Raw genomic sequence first — 25,634 nt, forward strand, 5'->3', positions numbered from 1 at the left:
ATTTAAAAAAAAACATCTTCCTAAATTACCGAATGTCTAACAGTGCTATTCTATAAAGCAGCAAAAAAGATAAAATCTCTCACCTTCTGACTGTATATTCCAAACAATAAGAACATTATCAACATCCACAGAGATGACATGATCACCAAAAGGCTGTAGAAGGTGTATCTTTGCCTTGTGGCCTTCATAGGTATGAACCACCTATAATTTCAAAAGAGAAATGCTTCTAATAAGCTGTTAAAGTAGAATACCATTTTAACATAATACTTGAGGACAGCTAAAAGATGTCAGCAACAAGTTCAAATAAAATTCATGGAAAGGGCACAAAACTTGAAACGCAACAGAGAAAACTGTATGTGATATTTAAAACTGTCTGAAAAAATATGCTAGCTAGGAATTTTTAATTATTTATTTTCAACTAATTTAGCTTATGTGAATTGATGATTTTTTCAATCTTTAAATAGCTACTTAATTATTCCAATTTATAAGTAAAACATAGTTCAGCATTATGGAATTTGCTCTTACGTTCCAGTTTAAGCTTTTAACTCCTTGTTTTACAGCTTATTTCCCTAAAACTGAAGGTACCAAACAGCTACAGAAATAGGCATTCAGAGAAAATTAACTGACTTGATACCACAGACACTACACAACTGTTTTGTACTACTGAGTAATAAGTAAGTAACAGAAACCTCTTTGTTCCTGGCAAAAGCATGGAGAATATTGTCATATGAAGCAAATATCAGCATGCGATCTGCTGCCAAACATGTGATGTCCTGTGGCAAAGCGTTACCTGTTGATCAAACAAAAGAAAAGTTAAACAAGTTTCAGGTTCCTAGCAAGACAGAAACCTTGACAGTGTAATTCTTTGGCACAGTGACCCACAAAGAAAACCCTCTGTTCAAATATCATGTTGAATTTTAGAGAAATACACACATTTCATAAGCATGCAAATATTACTACAAAACATTACAGCAGTAACAACATCATAAGTAAGATAAGACTGGAAGAACATAAGGCTGTTATTTTGAAAAGCACTTGAAAATAAATCAGTGAAATGTCTCTAAGTAAAGGTACACATTAGCTCTGTGAGGGCTGAAAAAACAGATGATAAATTAAAGTCTCAACATTAGCAATGCTTATTAGGTTAAGTTATTCTGCAGGCCTAGGAGTTAGTGACTCATTCCTGCACCTATCTCCTGATCACACAAAGAATTTAATGCTCTAAGAATACATCTCATTCCTTACCTCATGACTGGTTCAGAAAGAGTATCTAAAATTGGTATATTTACTTTACTAGCCCAAAAGGTAAAAGAATCAAAGTTCCAGACCACACTAAGAAGCTGCTGGTGTGGTCCCAAATAGTAGAAAAGAGGAAAACAAAATACTATAGGGAATAATACTCTCAATCCAAGGAAATATAAAAACGTAAATTCTTAAAGTACTTTACACTTCTGCAGAGAAACACTAGGTCAAAAAACACTGTGGGAGTGCACTATGAAACAAAAAAAACTAGCATGGTCACACAGCAGCCTTTCCCACAAAGGTGCTCTGTACTGTGAATTGTTAGCAGGCACAAAGAAAACTGCACCCTCTGCTGTACTGCAGCACAGCTTCAAAAGGAGAACTAAAATGAGAACACAAAATAAGGTTGCACTCCGTAAGGTTTCATTTGTTTGAACATATCTTCCCACAGCACCCCTGAAGTGACTCAGGCTTACAACCAGGTTACAGACAACTGGCACTCCACAGGAGCTGCATGAAAGGCTGCTTAGGCCAAGACAGTTTTAGGCAGACCCAAGTTAAAAAGTTCAGAGCATCAACCACATAACATCTACAAACCAACAGCACATAAAAACATGGGAGGCACAGCATTCATTTTTTTCAATCACAATTTTGTATGTAAACATTTCAATTTCTCAAAAAGCTTAGATGACTACATCATGTAAGAAGATGTAGCCCACTGTAGAACAGAATATGCAATGTTTTTATCACTTTGCAAGATGAAAAAGTTAATTTGTTTACACCTTTTAAAGTGCATAGCTGAAATCTTAATCTAGTCCTGCTTGTGTGACACTTTTTCTCAAACTTACAGATCATCTATTAATAGAAAATATTTTATATATGACATCTTTGTAAAAACTTTGCGGTACACAGAAGTAAAGTCCCTACTTTTCAATGCATACCTCTGAATCGTGTAAGTGCCAAGTGAAAGGGAGCTTTGGAAATCAACTGGTTCAACATGCCACCAGCTCCTTACAAAATTTAGCTCCAGTACTAGACTGGGTTAGCTGCAGCTGTGCCCAGCTGAGTCTTGAACACTTCCATGGAAGGAGTTCTCCTCAAGGTCTACACTGTACCACAGTTACCTCTTTGGGACATTTTTCCTACCCTCCACTGTGACCCTCTCAGGGTCTCAGCAGTCTGTGGGTGTTGCCCCTTGCTGCTCTGTCCACCATCAGCACAAATCCAGCCCCACCATCCTTCTGCCCTTCAGGCACCCTCTGGGTCACCCTGAATCTTGCCCTTCTTAGCACCAAGCAGACCCAGCTACTCCAATGCCTCTTTTCATACTGCTTGCTGTAGACACTCTCCTGCTCCTCAGCATGTCTCCTGCAGGAGGAAGGGAAGCTGTGCAAGGGACAGAACCACACTAACAGCGTGCTGCAGTCCAGCCACGGCCCCACTGGCGTGAGGTGCCGGAGGAGAAGAGATTTGCCTGATCTGCTGGATGCATTCCTGATGAGGTTTGACACCCAGCCTGCCTTACCCAGAGTTACCGTGTCTCTGGTGCTCACTCAGCCTGGCACCAGCACAGTTCCAGCTTCTCCCCAGCAGGATGCCATGGACCACTCAGCTCCCAGCTGCTCTGTGCAGCAGGATTCTGCACTTGTCTTCGCCAGACTTGGCAAGGCTCCTGCTGGCCCAGGATTCATGTTTTGCAGCAGCTCCCTGGACCAAAACTTTGCCATTCTGGGTGTCAGCTCCTCCTCCTAGAACAGCATCCTCTGCAAGCTTATCCTAGGGGTGCACGCTGCCTCATCACCCTGGCTGCTGGGGATGGTGCTGAAGAATGTGGGCCCTGCTGCTGACACCCAGAGTGCTCTGCCACCAAAGGCCAAGTGAGTGTCAAGCCACCAATCCATATCCTCTGTATCCACTCCTAACACCCCCTGAAGACATCCACATCTATTTTCTTCATGTAATTATTTTTCTCCTGTAAGAGTCTTCTAATAATCACAAAAACAACAAAAAAGGGATGTGAAATTAATTCAAAAAGTTAATAATTGAGCTTTATTCACTGTGCAATCAATCCTTATGGCTTAGAGGTGTTTTTGGAAGAACAAGATGGTAAGAACAGAAGGTTCAAAAGGTATGTCTCTAAGAAAACTAAATTTCAGTTTCAGCAGTAGTCTTATTTACAAACTGGTATTTTAGATTTCTGAGACTCCTTTTAATATATTTCAGTGTAAATATTAGCAAGTACAATTTATTTTCTTATTTTTTAGTTGAAAATGAAGTGCAGATGTTGGACATGTTTAAAAAAAAAAACCAACAAAATAAGAGGAATTAACAATTTATGAATACTTACTCACAGCAACAATACCAAGCTTCTTCACCTGCAATGAAAATGTTAAAAATGCATTTTTAGTGATTGGTTGCAATGAATTTGGTATAAGCAAATTAAAAATTCTAGGAATTAACCTAGATCAGACAATGTATTCGATGCTTCATAAACCAGGAAGACTCTTCATTGCAGTTTAGAACATGGTCTACTGAAAAACACACAGGCAGCAGGTCAAAAGGAATGGGATTTGCCAAAAGACAACTACTCATCAACAGTAAGTTGTGCTTCCTGATGTATTTTACCCTAATGCATAGGAAACTCAAGGACGTGTTTAGACATCCTGAGGAATTGAGGTACCATCATTTCCACATCCTCTCTGCTTCTACCTTATTTTCACCACAACCACCCTGTATTCTAATTTTATCTCTGCTCACAGAGATTTTGCTTTAGTTGCAAACACCTAGCCATCTCTGCCAGCGATGATTACTACTCTATTCAAAGGCTGTGAAGAAGACTGACAGGAGTGAACGCAAAAAGGTGCCACAGAAGCAGAGGAAGATCCCTGATGTCTGTACTCAGGTGTTAGCTGTACTCAGCTCAGTTCTGTGCTGCACTGCATCCTACACAGTGAAAATGCTTTGGCTGAGCCCCGGGAAGTCACGGAGTCTCCCTCTTTTGAGGCATTCCAAACCCACCTAAACACCTTACACTGTAACCTGCTCTAGGTGACCCATCCTTGGCAGGGGGTTTGGTCTGGGTGATCTCCAGAGGCCCCTTCCAACCTTCAGGGGTATAGGATTCCACACCGCAAAAAAAAAAACGAGTCCGCACCACAGGCTTTCATCTTGCTGAGCTCAACTGTGCTGATCCGTTTTCATACAGGAGTTTTAACAGGATCTGAGGGCCCCCCGCCCCTAAAGCGTAACCCTCAAACGCTAAACCAGAGCAGGTTTGATTTATCTCCTGATGAAGGAAAAGCTTCAGTAGCTGGGCGCTCCCGACGAATGGGCCGTGCCACACCGGCGAGCGCTGCCCACATGGCTGAACGAGCTCATTCCCGGCCTGTCCAGCCGGCAGCCTCCCTCTTTCCCTCCCTCCCTCCCTCCCTCCCGGTCAGGCCGGCAGCAGAGGAGCGGCACCGGGGCGCCGCAGCCCCGCACACGCTTCCGCATCACGACGGCGAGGGCGGCGGAGGAGGGGAGGAAGAGTTGGACCTCTCTGCACGGCCCCAGCCTCCCCACGGCCGGTGGGAGCGGGGACCGGGACGCCGCGTACTCACATTGTAGGTGTGCACGCTGCGCCCGACGGCCACGGCCACGTAGAACTCGCGGTGGCGGCCGTGGTAGCGCAGGACGTGCGGCACGTGCCCGCTGAAGCGGCCGAGCACCCGGAACGCGGCGAAGAGCCCCGCGCCCTCCCGCGCCATCGCTCCGCACGTGTCCCCGTCCGCGTCCGGGTCCGCATCCGCCCGCCCTCCCACAGGAAGCGCCCGCCCGCTTCCGCCGCCCCGCCCCGCCGTGCGCCGCCGAAAGCGGCCCCGCTCCGCCCCGGCCCCGCTCCGCCCCGGCCCCGCGCCGCACGCCGCGCACGGGAGCGATGCCGCCAACTCTGCCGCAAACATTCCACGCAGCCGCGACTGCGCGGTGTTTTTTTGTGGTTTTTTTTTTCCTTTTATTCTTCATTTTTGTATCCCCTTTTAGTCTTCATTTCGTTATCCCCTTTGCCGTGGCAAAGCACCAGGTCCGGTTGCGGGCGGTCCCGCCGCAGAGGCGGCAGCGGGGCGCGAGGTGAGCCCACCTCCGATGGCGCATCCCTCGAGACACCCGCCTCGGGAGCCTCTGAACTTCCCGAGGTGTCTGTTTTGAGTTTTTGTGGTGGTGGTTTTGTATGTGGGTTGTTGTTTGTTTTTTTTTTATAATAAATTATGGATATTAAAAAAAAAAAACAAAAACCAAAAACCAACCCTCAGGATGACTCCATTGCCATAACTGCACGGCGGACAATGCAAGTGAAGTCCAGCGGAGGACGCAAAATGCAAAGCCGCGCCCCCCCGGCCACCTATCCTAAGTTGTTGTAGCTTCTCCACACCGCCACCATCTCCCGGGCTTTGCTCTTGTCGCACGGGACCGGGCTTGGCGTCCCGGCGGCGCTCCCGGCGCTGTCTCCGGGGCTGCCCCGCCGCGCTGTCCCAGTACTGCCCTGCTGTGGCGCGCCGAAGCCGGGGCAGTGGCGCTTCAGGACGGACCGAGTGAGACGCCACAGCTCCGGCCGCTCCCCGCATCCCCGCGCCCGCTCCAGGAGGCATTCCAGCAGCCGGCCCGCTCGCTCCGCCCGCCTCGAGTCCTGCGAGCAGACGGCCGGTCACGACCCTTAATTCCTTTTCCCTTCAGCGCCTCCCCACGCATCCCTGAAAAGAGGCTACCCATCCACCACTCCAAGGATATAATAAAGCACCTCATCCTTGCTTGGCCCCTTCTGCCCTCTTTCCCTTCTTTCCCTCTCCCTCACTTTCCTCCCCTCCTCTCTTTTCCTCCCCTCCTCTCCTTCTCCTTTTTCCCCTTAGCTTTCCCCCATTCCCTCATACTCCTTTCTCCCTTTCTTGCCCCCCTCTTCCCTGTTTTTTTTTTTTTTTTTTTTTTTTTTTTTGGAAAGGGAATTCCTCCTAGCCGCCGGGGCGAACCTCGGACAGCTGCTTGCCCGCCGGCTCGGGGGGCGCGTCCTCGCAGGTGTGAAAATCGAGTCGTAGCTCCTGGAAGGAAACAACAACAGAGGATGCTTGTTAAAGCCACGTCCCACGGGGGGGCCTTCCCCTGCTGCCAGCCTGTCTCGGGCCCCCCGTTATGGACATCCCTTCTGTCGGGGCGCCCCGTCCCGTCGCGGCCTCGCAGGGTGCGGGAGGCTGCGGGGTCGGGCGGCGGCCGTGCGGGGCGACCGCTGCGAGGCTGCGCTGGGCAGCTCCGGGCTCTGATGTCCGAGCCAGCAGCAAGGCTACTGTCCCCGAAAAACACTGCCTGGTCTTTGAGCTAAGGGCCGGCTGAGCGTGTGAACCCTCCGCGTAGCTTCTAAACCACTTATCACCTTTGCAACCGGGACACCGTCTTCAGCGTCGGTGAAGCATTATACAAGCGATTTTCAGTCCTACGGGTCTGCAAGGCGCTGGGAAGGGGTCGGGTAGAGCTCTGGCAGCGGCCGCCCGGGCTCCTGCTCTCCGTCCCTGCCAGTCCCAGCTTCAGCGAAGCACATTTTAGGAAGGTCGCCGGAGGAGAGCCGGACATAACTTCAAGGTCCTGTTTCACAGGTACCAGTTTACTATACTAGCCAACTCCCGGCTTCCTAACCGAGATTTTCAGAAAATAGCTGCCGGTGGTCAAGGGTAAAAACGTGGAGGCAGTGCCGTCCCGACAGTTTCCCTCCGATGCCACCAGAGAAAGCACCAACCTCTTGTGTAAAGGTTTTGGCTGCATCCAAAACGTTTAGTAGATCCTCTTGTATCTTGCCGTGGTTACAGAGGCTGAAATTGTAGGTGGACCCCCGCGGTAAGAAGGCGATCTGAAGAAAGATGATCGAGCCACAAAAGACTGTGTAAGAAAAAGCCAAAGGTTAATTATCCTGCACCACTACGTGACCCGACAAGGCACGAAAGACAGCTGGAGAGAGGGATGCCCGTGCTTCAGAAGCACTAGAGAAACTGGTTGGTTACCGTTGAGATTATCCATGATGTCTTTACACGTTGTTTTTCTCCTCCCGGGCTTCAGCTCGTTGCTGGCTTCATATATGTACCTGTACGCCTACGGAAATAAAGGTTTCCAATTCCATAACCGGGGCTCATTTGGACGTCTCTTGCACCTCTTTCCAGCACTGTAAATAATTATTACTCAGTCTTGAAGCTGTGTCACTGATTCGAAAATAAAACCGGAATAACGAATAAAAATCAAAGGCATCATCCAAACCCCAACCAAAACAAAAGAAAACACAAAAGCTTTGCAACGGGCAATCTTGCTTGAAACAAGTGTCTGTAGCCCTCCCCGCAAACACGTGCGGTGCAACTTCAGCGGGAACTGCTGCAGTAAAACCCGATTTTCTCTTGAAGGCGAGAAAAAATGCGTCGGGACGCCTGCAGAGGGTCTGCCCGGGGGTGGGCATGCACACCCTTCACACTGAGGCTGCAGGGACATCTCCCGTGCATCACTTTAACACGCGAGCGCGGGATAACTGGAGCATAGTGATCGTTCCTACATCCCCGTCTACAATTAAGAGGTTTTTTTCCCTCGAAGATGAACGTTTTATCTTACAAACCCCTTTCTTCGGGGTACCCCCTTGGCTTGCTGAGGCTGCGGGGAGCGCAGCTGCGCGGCCGTGGGACAGCCGAGCGGGCAGGGCAGCGGCGGCACGGGCACTGGGGACACCGCGGCACTGCCTGCCCCGGGCACGGGCTACCGGGACGCTCAGGACGAGAAAGGACACGCTGCCCCGGGCACAGGGTATCGGTGTGAGAGGGACGTCGGGGGCCAGCCTGCCCCGGGCGCTGGCGACCAGGGTGCCGGGGGTGCGGGGCCAAAAGAGGCATGGCTCTGCTCCCTCCCTCCCTCGCTTCCCGGAGCCTCCACCGGGCGGCACCGACGCCCCTGCCACGCTCGGCACCAGCTGCTCCCTGGCCCTGCTGAAGTGTTTCACGGAAAGTGCCCCGGGAGCCTCCGCGGAAGCCCCGGCCGGGGGCGTGCTGGTTTTCGGGGAATGCTCCCTGCGGCGTGAGTCATGAGGGAAACCCTGGAAGGCTGCCGCGGGACAACGCGCCTTTCTGGCCCGCTGAGCTGGGGACCAGCCAGAGCAGCTTAGTCATCAGGGGGTGCCTGTCCGCTTGAGTGCATTCCCGCCCTGCCGCCTCTTGGATCTCCCCTTTGCTTCGTCCCTCCTCGCCCTGCGTCTCTCCCGCAGCCCAGTGCGGGAGGCGAGAGGCGGCCGCAGCAGCAGCAGCAGCAGCAGCAGCAGCGTCCCGGTCTGCGCCGAGCGCTGCCGGACGCTGCTTCGCCACTCCGCCAATGCCTGCCTGCAGCTGTCTGCCTGAATTTGCGTTGTGCGGGCATCTAATTCTAGTCGCGGTTGACATTTCAAAACCCGCGCTTTGATAGCTATTGCGCTAATGGAGATGTGTCTGCGAAGCTGGAGCTGAGCTCAGGTAGCCCTCGAGAGCCCTTGAGAAGGTGGTTACTTGCGTGGCTGTCGCAGTGGTCCCAAGCAAATTCCACTTTCCTGAAGGGTGTCTTCTTCTCATATTCTAGAAGGGGTTTTCTTAACTTGCAAAGTCATGTGCTTTAGTCTTTCTCCTAAGATTTTTGTTTGAAGTTGCTAAGGGGCTTAATGGAAGTTATTAAATGTTGATAAAAAGATGAATCTGTTAAATAGCTTTGTGTTTCTCTGCATAATTGGAGGTGCACCATAGCACAAAGGTCACCTTAGGTGAGTTTTATCATACACCAGAGAATCAGCATCATAACCAAGGAAAGCCTATTTGTGCCATGAATTCGGTGTAATTCTAATCTAAGGTCCAGGAATGTGCTATTTTTTACTTTTCATTGTTCATTTGTCTTTACTGAGCAGCACACAAACCCCTATGAATAGCTAAATAAAGGTATTTATTTGCCCCTACCTCACAGGACGTAGCAAACTTGGGTGTAGATGAAGGGGACAATTGTATTTTAATGCAAATAACAAGGGGTTGAAATTCTTTTCCGTCACTGGTAGTATGCACATGCTTTTATTTCTGTGTCTCCAAAGATATAACAAAGTGCAAAAGACACTGGCAATATACTCAGATTAGCAAATTTTAAAATTTGTGATTTTTAAGGAGAGCAGAAATATATGTGGCTATAAAAGACAATTTGATATTGAAAACATGCTTGTAAGTAAGTTCAAATGAAAGCCTATTAGGAAAAAGGGAATTAGCTTCCTCTTTCACCACTTTTTCTTTTTTATTTGTATGGAAAATTTCTGTGAATAAATAGTATCTCTCAAAAAGTTTGCTAATCTCTTCATAAGCATGCAGCAGTAACCTCTGAAATATAAAGTTATGATGAATATGTGTTCAAGTTTGCTCTCTATTTTAAATTCTTCAGAGAGAAAAGTCCAATTACTGACATATATACGAGAGGCAGGAGGCAAAAGAGGACTTTAGAAAAATCTGTTCCTTTTTATAATTATAGCAATTCAAAACTTTTACTTGCTTCAGCCAAGGGTGCTGCAGCCTCACTTGTGACAGCAGCTTTTGATCGGAGCAATTGACCAAATTCAAGGGAGTTGGAAGTGGTTTCCATAAAGAAAAATAAGTGACAAGAGGCATTTTTCTGATGGATCTTTGTACTTACAACTACTTTCCTCCTTAATCCCTGATTCCTGGCTGAATTGAAGATCTCACGTTTGTGGTGGTGCTTGAGCAATGGGAAGATGGGATTGAGAAACAGCAGTTGCTATTTTGCTGCAGGTTGAGATGGTATCTGTGGATGGGACTGCTGCCAGCACTCATCAGGAGAAGAAGAAAGACAACATAGAGTCATTGACTTAGTAGACATTTATAATCAATATTATTATATTTATGGTATTATAATTTATAATTTTGGCTTGTATTTGCTGAGCCGATTTTGACTCTTACATCTTGGTACATGTTGCTGGAAGGTAAACCTTATGCTTCCTTTATTTTTTGTAAACATGAGTAATATATTCTTTCCTAAAACCTCTCACCACTACAGAAATGCCATTATTTATACTTTGGATATACAGGACTTGGAAATTTTTAAAATTCAGCACCCAACCAGCTAAAAAAAAAAAAAATCCCTGCCTTTTGCAGCTTGGGGGTGTGAACACCACCGTCAAGAAACCTCAGCAAACATGAAAATTATGTTAGAGATAGCTTTCATACACAGATCATGGGGACAAAAGCTCAATGGCCTCATATTTTTTCGTAAGTTTTTGTTAAAATAATCTTATTTCAGAAAATGATGCAAATATTTTTCCTTTGAAGCACAATAATTTCCATCACAATGGAAATTATAAGTGGTGCCCACAATTTTTTTTCCACAATTCTATACAATGCTTGGAGCCACAAGGCTGGCTGGCTGTCCCTTAGGAGCTTACCTTCTTGGACACCAGCAGCAGGTGTATGCCGGTGATGACCTCCACATGCCACTTGGATGAGGTGTGTGCATCCCCACCTGGGGCACCTGAGGGTGGCTGGTGGCTGGCAAGGAACACAACAGCACTAAGAGGGTCTGGCAGCTCCTGCCTTTGGTACTCCTCAGCTTCCACCAGAGATCAAAGGACATGTCAGCAAAACACAGGAGTATGTCCAAGTTACTGGACAAAAACCTAACCATCTTCATTTAATATGGTCATGGTAGATGATGGTATTTATTTGGGCAGCAGCTGCCTAGACCATCGGCACATCTGCAGGACTTGGCATGTGAGTCCTGAGGTGAGCACAGAACACCTTTCTCACAATTCTCCCCACACTGGTGACTTCTACATAAAAAACATAGGGGGCACATAAAAACCCCCTGATTTGAGCATCCAGGTTGTCTAAGTCCCACAACATCAACTGCTGGCACACATTCTCTTGTAAAAGCTTTGCAACCACAATTTTCTCAGTACTATTTGTTTCTAGCAATAATTTCCTCTCTCTTTAGGAAATTGAGCACCCATCCAAAAGAGAAGTTTCAGCACCAGGAGTCAAACCAATGGCCATCTTGCTCTGGCCATGCTCTCTGGGGTCATGCTCTTCACTGAGATCCTTTCCAACCAGGCCGACCAGTCATGACAGTGGAGAGCTGTTATTCTACATGCTTATCAGTTGCTAGAAGGTATAAAATGTATGTTACCTAGAGGTGTCACAGTGATTCATTGCCAGAAAAAGCTTCAAAGACTCATCACTTTGTGGTTAGGGCCCTTGAGGAATTGTAGTCTGTGAGTTAAACAGACTTGTCTCTGCTGTTCCCTGCTCCCTTGTCATCTTTGTTTTATCTGTTCAAGCATCTTCTGCCACCACATCACCAATGTCAGCCTCTGAGTCTTTTGCCCTTCTATTCTTATCAAGTCCCAATCATTTTCCCAGTCCATTATTAAATACTTATTTTTAAACTTTTACCTTTCTTGGATAGAGAAGAGTTTACCTGCCTTCAAACTCTTCCCTTGCTTTTTTTTCACTCCTCATCTTTTTGAAATCCCATGAGAAGTTATTGAAAAAATGTTAGTTGCATCTATTCTGGTTCATAAATCCTAAAGTATCAGATTTGTAACCATGTCATGGTTCTGGGTATTCTTGGCTTGTCTGATATTTTAGTCTGTTGGCTGTTCAGATATTTTAGTCTTGTGTGATCATAACTTATTAACACATTTACCTTGGAATTGTGTCTTGCACTTTCTGAGTTAATGAATAGTGCTGCCATTATTTTTATCCTTTCTTTCATTAGTACTCCAATATAACTCCAGCATTCTTCTCTCTCAAAATTAATATACTTACACTGAAACTTGTTTCTCTATGATTTGAAATGTAGTATTAAAGGATAAATTGAAAAGCACATATGGAAGTGCTTTGGTCATGTCCACTGTGTAAAATCTGAACGAAAGGAAGACATCCCTTCAAACTTTAAACAACTCTCAACATGCTGCTGAAGTATAACAAACTTTGCTTTAGAACTGGGTATCCACTGCCTGTCATTGCAACTGGATATGCCTAACTGTGTAAGAAACATGTTTTATCCACTGCCTGTCATTGCAACTGGATATGCCTAACTGTGTAAGAAACATGTTTTAAACCACTAAAGCAGGGTGAGGAAGCTCAATACAGTAATTTTTCCTTTAGATCCTTACTTTAAAGCTACTGCATTTAACGAGGGAAGTCAAGAATTTTCTGGCTAGAAAAGGTGAGAAAATAAACAGTTTCCTACCTTTGAAATGTTTCACCAAATATATGAGGTTTGTCTCATCCAAGAAATATTTCAGTAGAAATCCAGTTGAACTATTGATGTGTTTTGTCAAGGAAGATACCCTGAGGCACTTACTCATCAAGTTGAATTAAAACCTCTGAATTCCTGAGAAAGTCAATCTCCATGTTATTGAAAGGAGTGAAACCGAAAGAACATCCTTGATCAACCACGGGATCCAAAACTTCATATAATATATACATATATATACATATATATATATATATATATACACATATATATATATATGTATATATATATGTATATATATCTATACACACAACTAGAAATGTTGATTGCTTAATAATGTTTCATTTTTCTGATAAGCAACTGATAACTTTTAAAAAATCAACAAATAATCTATCCCCTCTCCTCTGTTTGCTCTTCTATGCACTTTGTTGCTTGCTTTGCCTTGAGTAATGATGACTTTATAAAATGCTTCTGAGTATTTCAGTTGCACACTTTTTAACAGGAATATGACTAATGCTGCTATAATTTTGACATCATCAATGTATCGAAAGGGCAGTGAAAAGCAAAATAGAAATTTGTATTTTTTTCTCACAGATTTTAGTTAAATAAGTACATTATTTCATTTGTCATGTGCCTGAATGAAAAAATTACATCTAAATTAAATGTTACCAATACCAAGATATCACATTCACTAAGGAGAGCAACATAACCTTAATATTACAAACAACTTGCTACCAAATGGTTTCTTATCTTGCTTTTTTTAAATGAAGCACAGTATTGACAAACTTGTGCCTTTGTGCTGTTTCAGTAAAAATTTGAAGTGAGTCTAGACAATACTGGAAGGTTTCGACAAAAATGAGATTAAGTTGTTGTATTTCAAGGCCTGCAAAACAATCAGAATTAAGCTGCTTCAAAATCAGCAGATCCATTTCACCTCATCCAACTACAATATGCTTTATAATTTGTTAAAGGAATAGGGTAGTTAGCTCTGTTTTCTCTATCTCTACTCTCAAAAAAAGCAACATGCCAGAAATATGTATGTAAATAATGTTGAATTATATTTTGCCAAGAAAGTCTGCCAAGTAGACTAAGACATAGATGTAGTGCAGCCCCAGGGAAAGCAAATAGAAATTCCTGGTAACTGGAATAAAGAGGATGTCCAACTCACTGAACTCATGATTTAAAATATATTCACTCAGAACTGCAATTCTCAATGATGCTGCTCAGCTATTGCATGCCCCAGCAATACTCACTCCCTACAGAAAGCCCTCTATCCAGATGTCTTTTTTAGTAGCATACCAAATAATTATAGTATCAAAGAATGTCTTGGCTTGGAAACGACCTTAAAGATCATCTATTTTCAAACTCCCTGCTGTGAACAGGGACAGCTTCCACAGGTTGCTCCAAGCCCCATCCAATCTGGCCTTGAACACTTCCAGGGATGGGGTATCCACAACTTCTCTGAGCAACCTGTGCCAGGGCCTCACCACTGTCACAGTAAATAATTTCTTTCTAATATCTAATCTAAACCTATATTCTTTCAGTTTGAAGATATTTTAGCCTTGTCCTGTCATTCCAAGCTCTTGAAATATGTCCCTTTCCATCCTTCTTGTGGAGTCCCTTCAGGGACTGGAAGGGACCTCAAAGCTTTCTCTTCTCCAGGCTGTACAATCCCCATTCTCTCAGCCTTCCCTCACAGCAGAGGTGCTCCATCCCCCTGATCACCTTGGTGCCTCCTCTGGCCTCTCTGCAGCAGCTCCATGTCCTTCCTGTGCCGGGACCCCAGGGCTGGAGGCAGCTCTGCAGGTGGGGTCTCAGCAGAGCGGGGCAGAGGGGCAGAATCCCCTCCCTGCCCTGCTGCCCAGGGGCTCTGGGTGCAGCCCAGGACACACTTGGCTCGCTGGGCTGGCAGTGCCCATGGCTGGCTTATGTCCAGCTCTCACCCACAGCACCCCCAGGCCCTTCTGGGCAGGGCTGCTCTCCATCTGGTCATGCCCAGCCTGGGCTGGCACCAGGGATTGCCCTGACCCAGGGGCAGCACCTGAGCTTGGCCTTGTTGAACCTCATGGGATTCCCATGGGCCACTGCTCAAGTTTCTTCTGATGGCATCTCTCCTTCAGGAGTGTCTGTTGCACTCTCACCTTGGTGTCATCTGCAGATTTGCTGTATGTACTCAATCCTATAATCTGTGTCATTAGTGAAGATACTAAATAGCACCAGCCCCAAAAGAGGCCCCTAAAGGACCCCTCTCATGTTCTTGGATTTGCATCATTGCGGTGATCAATGGCCTGAAAACAAGGGAAGGGGAAGGCTACAGACCAGGGAAGCTACAGATCATGGCAGAACCTTACACATCACTGCTTTGAGTGACCCTAGTTGTCAGCCTGGGGGAGTTTTAGGAATATCTGCACAGAAAGCACTGGAGTTCACTCTTTGGTACTGCATTTGTGGCTTCCTTGCTTGCCAGTCCAACAGCAGAGACAGGCAGGCTGCCTGTCCTGCACACGGAGAGGACAGCAGCCTGTTCCACTCACTCTAGAGCCCAGACCAGCAATGCAAGGAGCTGCTGTGTCTCCTCCAAAAGTGGCACCTTCCGCTGGGACTGGAGCCTGGGAATGGAGATTTTACCTCCTGCTAGAACTGCCTTCCATCCTGCTGGAACTTTTTCACTAGCTGACCTGATGTGTGCTTCAAGGTAAAACTATCCCAAAAGCCATTGGGGTATCCCATTGGATAAGGTAATCTGTAGAATGAGTGAGGCTAAGAAACCTGGAATTCAGGTGAAATGTACATATCCATTTCACCCTATTCACATATTATACTATGCCTGTTCGGAGTTTCAAGTCCCTTCCAAGACCTGGGCACACAGCACATCCCTGCATAGTCCCTGCCTGCAGGCCCTGAGTTACATCCTGTGCCCCAGGCTGGCTGCAGGCACCCGCCTGCTCCCTCAGCCCTGCTGCCACTCAGCCCTGCTCTCTCCAGAAGCCTGCTTCCAGATAATGCTGCCCAGCGCTCTGTCTTTATCTGTCCTCTTGCATGCTCAAGGTGAAGGGTGAAGGACAGGAGGTGGGGAGTGCTGTGTCTTTTGCACCCATTCCCAGCAGGAAGCACCAGTCCAGACCTGCTGCAGGTGTTGGTTGGTTGCAGTCATAGCTTGACTAGATCAAAACATTTTCCACAAGTTCTGTGTGATGAGGAAATGTAGTATGTAGAAGAGGCATCAACACAGAGTGGGAACCCAAGACAAGTTTAATTTAGCAGAGGGTTGAGCTCAGGCAATGAAGAACCCAGGATTGTGCATAGTCTTGATAGCTACAAGGTGTCTGACTTTCAAAGTGAAGTAAATGGGGTGGAGAGGAAAATGAGACTTTGGATTTATATCTGTGCTTAAGCACTGCTAGGGAGGAGGTTCTCCACCACAGAGAGGCAGAAACTTTATCCCTGGGGACCCATGTGAAGCACAGGCAGGAGCCACGTGCCCGCGTGGTCCTGACTGGCTGCACACAGCCTGACAGGTGGCCATGTAACAAAAACTTAGCAGTGAGTAAACCTACATCCTCTGATGTCACAGCAAGACACTCAGAAATTTAGGAAAAGAGGGGGAGGTCAAAGGAGAAAAACTGAAAATCACGGGGATTTTTAATGTGTTCTTCCCCCGGCACAGGAGATGAGGGATGCCTTATTGGGAATTGGACAGTAAGGTCATGATCTGCAGGGGATTAAAAAGCCAAATATTTGTTCAGCTGCAGCTGCTCTGTATCAACTTAAAAGCAGTGGGGACTTAGAGGAAACTGGGAGCCAGTCCCTGCTGCAAATGGGAGTGGGGTCTAGTAGGTCAAACTAAACTGGGATTTCACAGCCTAGATGACCAGGTTCAAACAAGGTTGTGACTGGGAAATGCCTTCTCACTCACACAAGTGTGTTTCCTTTTAATTTCTCTTGAAAATTCTGAGCAGCCTGAGGTAACTCACTTTGGCATTTTGGTTTTGTGACTGTTTGTGTGTTGGAAACTAATGTCTTACCCATGCTTTTGAGGACTGTTGCATAAAGAATTTTAAAGCCCTCTGGCTCTGATGTCTGATTTATGTAGAACCAGACATTAGAGTGGCTTATGCATTGAGAGGTTGCTAATCCATTTCCTTGTTTTCGGGTCTTATTTCACTGAGTGTTATGCAGCGTGAAAGAAATAAAAGCTGTTACTTTCAGCATTGTTTTAATGGAAGAGACACACACTGATTTTCTCATTGTGGCAAGAGGACAGAAAAGCAGCAGGGCCATGATTTGTGAAACAGAGACCCTGCTGCCTGTAACTCCACATTAAGCAAGCCCTTCACATATGGTGTGCCACTTTTCAGTGTATGCCACACAAACATTCACACAAAAATAGCTTGATCAGAGATTAACTGAGAACAGGTCCTTTGCTTTTTCACTTCAAAATACTGTTTTCCTTCTTTTTGTTTTGTTTTGCTTTGTTTTGAGTTTTTGTTAAAAGAAGCTGGTAAAAATGGAAAATAAAAAAGGAAAAGTAAATAAAAAAAGTAAAAGAAAGATCATAGAAACTTAAAATTCATGATGATCCTGTTATATTCTATATGCACACATATAGCTCAAAATAGAGAGCTCCTGAAAAACTGGCAAAAATATTTGTGACAATGATCTTTGGAAACATTAATGCAAAGTTTAGCATTATGTTGAATAGGGTGAAATAACTGAAATTCATAAATGGAAGTACAGCACTTAAATTTAATAATATTACTTAAAAACAAGAGAAATTAGAAATGTTAACAAATAATGTTCAGAAAGTAACATATTTTATGTTACTTATTATTTATGTTACTTATTTTTATGTTTTATGGGAAAAATAGACTGCAGGGTATAAACGTAAGTACACAATGATATATATAATTTTGAGAAAAAACACAAAAACCTAGGAGATATAAGAGAGTTTAGATGTAACAACCTGTTCAGATAAATTATTTTCTTAAAAGGTTAAAATTTCTTTGAAAGATAAACAATCATAATCTGTAAGTATTTTTAAATTTCTTCGTTTACAAGTTTTTATCATTGTACTGGAGCTGAACAATACGTAGAATCATCATAGAATCATAGAATGGTCTGGTTTAGAAGGGACCTTAAAGATCATTTAGGTACCCCAGTGCTGTGGGCAGGGATGCATTTCACTAGATCAGGTTTCTCAGAGATCCATTTAATTGCTTTTTAGAGGAAAATATCTAGATGTCCATTGCAAAGAAATGTTTACAGCAGATTTTTGCATATTGAACTGCAATGCTTGTAATTTGTATAATAACAATTACCTGAATGGTAAGAGCCGTTTCTCTTAGGAGAAGAAACACAGGTGGCACGAATGAATTACTTTTTTTGTGCAGTTCTAGTTAGTTGCAAGGAATGTATGTGCAATATCTTTTTCCTGAGGCTATGAAAAGGTGGTGTGGAATGAAGGAAAGAAATGCTTCTGCCAGTGCTCTTATCTCATGATAGGGCTCAGAGTATAAGCCTAGTTTTAATTTGTTTTATAACTTCCTTTTTTTCTCTTGAATCTCAGAGAAAGGTGCTCAAGCAGGTCTCCTTCTTTTGGAGACCTGCACTAAAAGGTTTTGCACTAAAAAGCAGCTTTGTGGTAGAAATTACTAAATATTATTTGAAATTTCCTAGCATTATAGAATAATTTTGGTTGAAAAAGACCCTCAAGAACATTGAATCCAACCATAACAATGTCTAGTCCACCACTACACCATGTCCCTAAGTGCCACATCTACCCATCTTTTAAATGCCTCCAGAGATGGTGATTGTACCAGCTTGCTGGGCAGCCTGTTCCGATGCCTGATGACCCTTTCCATGAAGAATTTCTTCCTCATCTCCAATTTAAAACTCTGCTGGTGTAACTTGTGATCATTTCCTCTCATCCTAACACCTGTTACCTGAGAAAAGAGTCCAACCCCCATCTGGATCTGGTTTGTCACTCCCAGGCATATCTCTATCAAGCCCATTTTTCTCCCTTTCCCTTTAAAATCTCATTTAAAGGTGTTGCAATGAACCTGTCTGACTTCAACAGTCCTTTTCCCACTCTGAAACAGGTGTACCCCATCTGCTGCCTGCAGGTCTGTCATGCAGCCCAACCCAGGGTCAAAACCCCTACCAGTCATGGATCCAGGTATTGATCTGCTGGGTCTTTGTGTTCCTTTCCTCATCATTTCCTCTAACTGGAAAGATAGACTGATCCCTTAACCAGTCATTCCAGCCCTGAAACCTCTCTTGATTGCCCTTGGACTTCTTAATGTAAGTTTGTCACTTCCTACGCAGGAAATCAGTAGTGGACAATAATCCAAAGGCTGGACCTGTTTTCAATGGTTAAAAATCTTCATTGTTCTCTTGATAGGATTCCCTAAGAAGTTATACCTTTCTGACAGGGCAAGTATTTGTTTCGGTTTTGGAAAATTCTTTGTTAAATCTGATAGAACTTGACAAAACCACTTTGAATGTATGTAGATTATGTTTAGACATTGAAACACTAACTACTGTATATGAAAAAGTAGATAAATACACTATTTTTTGTGTATAACTGACCACAAAAATGTTTTAGGTAAATTGGATAGGATGAAAAACTATTTTCCAGGATATTTTTCTTTACTTAGATTTTAGAAGTAAATGCAGTTAACAGAAAGTAAAATTTCTCAACCTTCCTATGGCTTTTAACGTTGAAGAAAAAACTGCTGGCCTGAATGCAGCTATTTGGGGCAGAAAGCGCACAGAGAAAACTTTCATTCTCCCATTCTCACATTGAGACAGACATAAAAGTATATCATGCCAGACACTAGAAATAAACAATAAATTTTAAAACTCTGGACATTGCCTTTTACCACTTTCCACATATGGTTGTTTTTATGAGAAATGAGGTTATGAATATCACAGCTCTTGCATCTGAAGAAGACAGGTCACTTGTAAGCTTTGGGAAGTCCATGACACAATGCTGCTTCAAGCAGTTTTTCAAAGTATTTGAGATGAGAAGTTGAATCCTTCTGCATCTAATGGTTGTAATTTTGCATCCCATGTGTTGGGTTAACAGTTTCTTTCAGTTTCTGAAAAAGACTTGTATTTTCTTTCTTGTAAGGATCAAGTCAAGGAGAGTTAATCTGCTTAATTAAGAGAACCTAATTATATTTTTACAGATACTCCAGCTAAGAGTTTCAGGATGTTTTTACACTGTAGTTGCACAGAAAGAGAAAGAGAACATTCACAGTGCCATACATAAAGAAATCACATGGTATTTTACAGCCCAGCCACTGAATCACTCAATAAATATGTTCAACTCCACTTGCTAACACCACAAAACAGACACCTCAGTCTAGATAAGGCATTGCAAAACAGAGAATATAATTCATAAAGTGTCATTTATTAGGAACAGAAACAAAGCCAGCCCCTAACAAGTCTGGGTTCTGGTACTCAGGTTTTAGAAATTTAGAAATTCCAAAACTTATTGTGGAGAAATTGGAAAAATCCCTACAAAGCAAGACATTTGAACTCCATTATTTTTTCAGGAGTGGGAACTAAATAGCTTCTAAAACAACTGACGTTACAAAATAGTTCACATTGCCCATCCTAAATAGAAAGGTATCCACTAATTTCTTCAAAAAATTGCTTTCAACATAAGGAACATATACAAGTAACTGAAAAGGTTCTGCATTTCATTATTTTCATTTTTATCTTTAATTCTATGTGAATTTGCCATACCTTTCCAATTTTGAAAATGCATATTCCATACATGGGCTAAAATTATGGATACTTAGTAGAGTCCCTCCTAAGCAAGGATTGAATGATATGGCTGTCAAGTGTCCCGTTCCAATCCTAATAATATATATTTATAAACTGACAAAATAAAGGTAATTTCCAGTGGAAATCAACAGAAGTAGTAGCATAAAGAAGTCTATACAAGCTGTTCCCCCTCCCTTATAATGGATTTCTTGTTTCTGGGCTAAATATGTTAATTTTTAGCCATGTTTGACTAATCATCTGAACACCACATTATTATACACAGCATATATGGATGGATATGTACCCTGTGAAGAGGGAATGGCTCAAAGAGATGCATCTTTACCACAGGCTTGGAAGGCAGAACCAGAGGGAAGGACATCACCATGGGTGTCTGTGGTAGACTACCCTGCCTGGAAGCGGTGTTGGATGAAACCTTCCATAAACAGCTGGAAGAAGCTTCAGATTTGCAAGTCCTGGTCCTCATGGGAGACTTGAACCATCATAATATCTTCTGGAAGAGACACTTGCATGTGCCATGTCTAATGTATACATATGCAACACTTCAGATCATTGTTCTGGGAGAGATAGTTCCCCATTAGTTCATCAAAGGCAAACCTCAGTTTTAGCCAGAAACAGAAATGTCATACAAGCACAGTCTCAGATATTCTATTCTATTCTATTCTATTCTATTCTATTCTATTCTATTCTATTCTATTCTATTCTATTCTATTCTATTCTATTCTATTCTATTCTATTCTATTCTATTCTATTCTTTGATGTAGTACCAGATGAGGACAAAAGGGAAAGAAGTTTACCCCACAAGCCTCTGAGGTCATTATTGATTACATGTTAGGAAAAGATGAGCAACAAAATTTAAATCACAAACTTAATAGCACAGATCCTCCAATAAACATAATCTCATGTACCTTCCCAAGGCAACACCAGCTCACCAATGGAAAATCCTATTTTCTGGTATGGGGTGGCCATGTTTGTGGGGAACAGAGGAAATCTATGAATATGCCAAGAGCCAAAACTATATTTAACACAGCATCAACATGAGCTATTTGTAAGTCTCTGATTAAACCAACATGATCTTCATCATCCAAAAAAACCACAAAAACCAACCTCAAAAAGGTATTATAGAGTTGGCTCATGATATTCTCCCTCTCTAAATATTTATCCTATTAGAAGAGTGATTTTCAGGGAAACTCCTTGAGACTGCTGGGGAGTGCTTTCCCATTCTGAGAAAGTATTTAATTCATTACTGAATTCTGGTAGAGAAAAAAAAGATTTACCCAGAAAAAAATACTTTTGTGAAGGAAGATTTTAATGTAGGAGCTGAAATAGAAGCTATTTGGCTTGGAAAAGCCAATGGTGAGTAAATACAGTACTGTGGCTGTCTTCCCCCTTTTGATGATGATAGTGGCAGAGAGAATTCTGCCTTGGTCTCTCTGAAGCCAGTGATTATCATAACTAAGGGCAAGTATATAGGAATAAGACTATTAAAAAAAATTAAATAATACTGGGTAAGGTTCCAATTAAATTACCACTGGCAGGGATTATGGCAGGCAAATGGAGCTATTTTTAAAACAAAGTAGCAGTTAGTGAATGAGGGAAGGAAAGAGCTGATACTTCAAAGGGCAATATAAACAATGACAATACTTTTTTGTTCATAAAAATACATAGAGCTAGAACAGCTCTCAAGAGATGATAATTTACACCGTTCCTCAAGGCATAATCATATATATCTACACTATTTCTGACAGAGGGCCTGTCAGCATGTACTTGATCACACCAAGCTGTGAAAATATGACTGTTCTAGACAAATTTCTGAAGTGCTTCTATTCAAACAATGTTTACTCATGTCTGTGCTATACCATAGCTTAAGGTCATTGATCAATATCTTTCCTACCTGGTGGAAAAACAGCACAACACTGTGCTCTTTGCATTTGTTTTCTTTGCTCTTGAGAGGTGTTATCTTACTTCAGGGTACTTGTACTTGAAGTGAACAGCCAAAATTTGTTCAAACTACTTTCAAAGGTCAGACTTCTCACAATTCATAGTCAACATTTCTTTGTTAAGAGAAATTAGACTCGACTTTGCAGCTGAGAGATTATGAGTCTCGTTGAAAATGACACGGTAAGTTACAAATAGTAGTATGAGGTTTGCTTTTCCTTTTTCCTTTTCTTAAATTGGTGAATCATGCTCAGTTTTAATAGCATTTTTTCTTTAATCCTAGTAACAGAAAGTTAAACTGTGGCTAGATGTTTAATTTACAGGATTTAAAAAATAGGAGTATTTAATCACTTTCCTTCCCCCCAGTGCCAAGGATGCTAGAGGAGAGCTGTTAAAATTCCCTAGAAAAAAAAGAAACAAATTTTGGGGATTTCAGAAATTTCATAAACATTTTTCTCTTTGTTTTATAAATCCTCCACATCTTACCCATCTGAACCTTGGTTTGTTTTCTGTTTTGTTATGTTTTGCTCTGAAGCATGTCCAAAGAAGGGCAGCAGAGCTGGAGAAGGGGCTGGAGCACAAGTCTGATGAGGAACAGCTGAAGGTGTTTATCCTGGAGGAAATGAGGCTTGGGGAGACCTTATTTCCCTTGACAACTCCCTGAGAGAACTCATAGCCATATGGGGATTTGCCTCTTCTCCCAGGGAATAAGAAATAGGGCAAGAAGAAATGGTTGCACCAGGGGAGGTTTAGATCAGGAAACATTTCTTCCCTGAAAGGGCTGTCAAGCACTGAAACAGGCTGCCCAAGGAAGTGCTGGAATCATCATGCATGGAATTGTTCAAAAAGCTTGTAGATGTGGTACTCGGGGACACAGTGGACTTGACACTGTTAGGTTAATGGCTGTACTCAGTGACCCTAGAGGTCTTTTCCAAACGAAATTGTTCTTCGATTTTCAAAACAGCTGTTTGATTTGGTATTTTCATCTTCAAACCGAAAACAATTCCATTATTAAAACAGAAGTTTAAGAAGAATTGACAACACATGTTTGTAAATGTCCTAAAACAGTCTGAGCAGAGAGAGGTTTAGTATAGCAAGACACAAAGAGTAGGAGTGAGTGAAGTAGAATGTCCAAGAGAAATTCTGTGTCAAGATGATGTTTTATGATTCCAACACTCCTTTTCCAATTTGATTATATTTTGATCATTTTCCAAATGATTATACACTTTTAAATGATCGTGTATAGCATGCTCAGGGAATGGATGGAATTTATATGGACATATCTGAGTTTCTTACTCCCATTTCATGTCTTCTCAGTTGGACTGACCCTTTTGTGTGTCCTTGTGCCTGTTGCTGCTTTCAGAGTTCATTTGTAGCAGGGAAATCCCCCATTCTAGGAAGGGGCTTCTTGGGTTGTACACCCGTCTGAGTACAGGGCCTGCAAGGTTTTGTGCTTCCTGTGGAAAAGTCCTGGGATTCCTGGACATTTGGAGAGAGTGGGTGGCCAGGTCCTGACTCAGCAGAACCACATATGTGCCAAACTGAGGAAGATGGGGAGGGCAAATTCCAGTAATAATATGAGCTTCAGAGAAGTTGTGGAGGTGAAAGGACAGCAGTGAGACATCCAGAAATTACCTCACTGCATCCACCATGAGCTAAACTATAGTCTTGTCAAAAAACTCACTACCAGCATCCCACATTTATTGAGTGGCAGCAAGGAGGCCAAGACTAAACTTGATCTCTTCTTTTGCCCAGCATAGGACTGAAACAGACCTAGGAGAACAGCAGATCAAGATCAAAGCCCATAATGCTACAATTATTCTATTATCCTGTGTCAAGTAATTTATACTTTGGAAAAGATCACTAGAAGCCAGTCATGTAGGAAATGGATGCTGCCTAGGCTTAGACAATTTCTGATGTCAGTGGTTCAAGGATTTCCTCAGCTGGAGGCAGCTTTCCATCAGTGACATTCAGTGGCCCTCAGTGGATGTACCCAGCATGGGCTGGTCTAAGCCCTGCCTGATTTCATTCAAATATTTTGTTTCCATGGCTCCTACAGTGATTTGTGCCACCGATTGATTATGAGTTCTCTAAGAAAATGCTCCCTTTGTCTAGTTTAAATCTGATGTTTAAGAGTTTCACATACCTTTCCCTCAGGAAGCAGTGCAAATTCATTCCCTAGTTACTCCTTTTCCTGTCCATTGGAAATTTTACAAATCCCCATCCCCCATTATGTTTTGCTGGTAGAAGAGCTGCTAAGTCTCCTGTCACAGAGATGCCCCCCTTTTTCCTTTTCTGATTTGTCTTTTTAGTCATATGAGAGAACCAGAACTGGACTTACTTTTCATAATTAAATATGCAATTCTATGCAATTGCAAAATCATCTTTATTTGTTCTCATCTCTTTTCCAATTCATGTAACTGTAGGAATAATATTGCAGCCACAACACCAAAGAAAAGCTTTAGATTAAAACCACATGTTCTGTTGAAGGACATCATCCATAAATATTGTATTTTTAATGGATTATGATATTTTATTTGCCTATTTTGGATGCTTCTGCATATGGAATTAATGGCTGTAACATCCATGATCTGAACAGTTATACTTAGAAAACACAGGTAGGGCAATTTCTTTACATATAAATCCACATTATGTTCATTCACGTATTCTTCACACTGTGTTTCATTTGTCACTATTGAATGCCATTTCAGCACTCTGTCACCCCATACCATACAAATTTAAGAATAGCTGCCAGAAATTGCTCTGAAAAATGTCTATTATTTTATATAACGTTTGATAAACTTATCCCACCGCCCAACTCTCTTCTAGGTCACATATGAGAGGATCAATATTAATTCTTGAGAGAACTTGCTGACAATGGTGAAACATCCCAACTTATTCCTACCATTTATTTCTCAACATTTAGCTGGTTGTTAGTCAACTTTACACTCCCATGACAATTTAATTTATTTAAGAGACTATCACACGAGATCTCGTAAAAAGCTTTTTGTAATTCCAAGTGTGATATATGACTGACTCACCTTACACATGCAATTGCTTCAGAGTAAACCAGTAATGCTGGTGATGCACAGTTTCCTACAAAACCAGAACTGCTTCTTCCTGAGTCTGTCTCTGCTACCTGCAGGTTCTCTCTTTTATTGCAGTAGTCATACATTTACCAAGCACTGCAATCAGACTTAGTGCCAGTTAGATTTCTGGTCCACTCCTGGAAACCCAAGAAGAACCTGGGACCACACTTGGCACCATCCAGTCCTTCTCTGCCAGGGCATTTTGTACCAGAAGTTCCACACTGCTGCTGCTGCTATCTGAGCTATTTCACACCTTGTTATTTCCAAGCTCATCGTGAAGATTTTTCACTGTTCAACATCTCATTCAAA

General features: G+C 43.1%; 1 protein-coding gene across 1 annotated transcript in view; it reads right to left on the reverse strand.

The window, feature by feature from the left end:
• WDR36 (WD repeat domain 36) overlaps window positions 1-5,055 on the reverse strand; it is a 28,839-nt gene extending 23,784 nt beyond the window's left edge. Inside the window, exons 1-4 of the mRNA XM_074532541.1 lie at window positions 4,845-5,055; window positions 3,590-3,617; window positions 690-790; window positions 84-201 (exon numbers count right to left, since the gene is read on the reverse strand). Of these exons, the coding sequence (XP_074388642.1) occupies window positions 84-201; window positions 690-790; window positions 3,590-3,617; window positions 4,845-4,991 (394 nt within the window). The 5' untranslated portion in view covers window positions 4,992-5,055. The remainder of the gene's footprint in view (window positions 1-83; window positions 202-689; window positions 791-3,589; window positions 3,618-4,844) is intronic.
• Window positions 5,056-25,634: the final 20,579 nt, after the last annotated feature.

This window comes from Zonotrichia albicollis, chromosome Z (genome assembly GCF_047830755.1).
Source record: "Zonotrichia albicollis isolate bZonAlb1 chromosome Z, bZonAlb1.hap1, whole genome shotgun sequence".
NCBI lineage: Eukaryota > Metazoa > Chordata > Aves > Passeriformes > Passerellidae > Zonotrichia > Zonotrichia albicollis.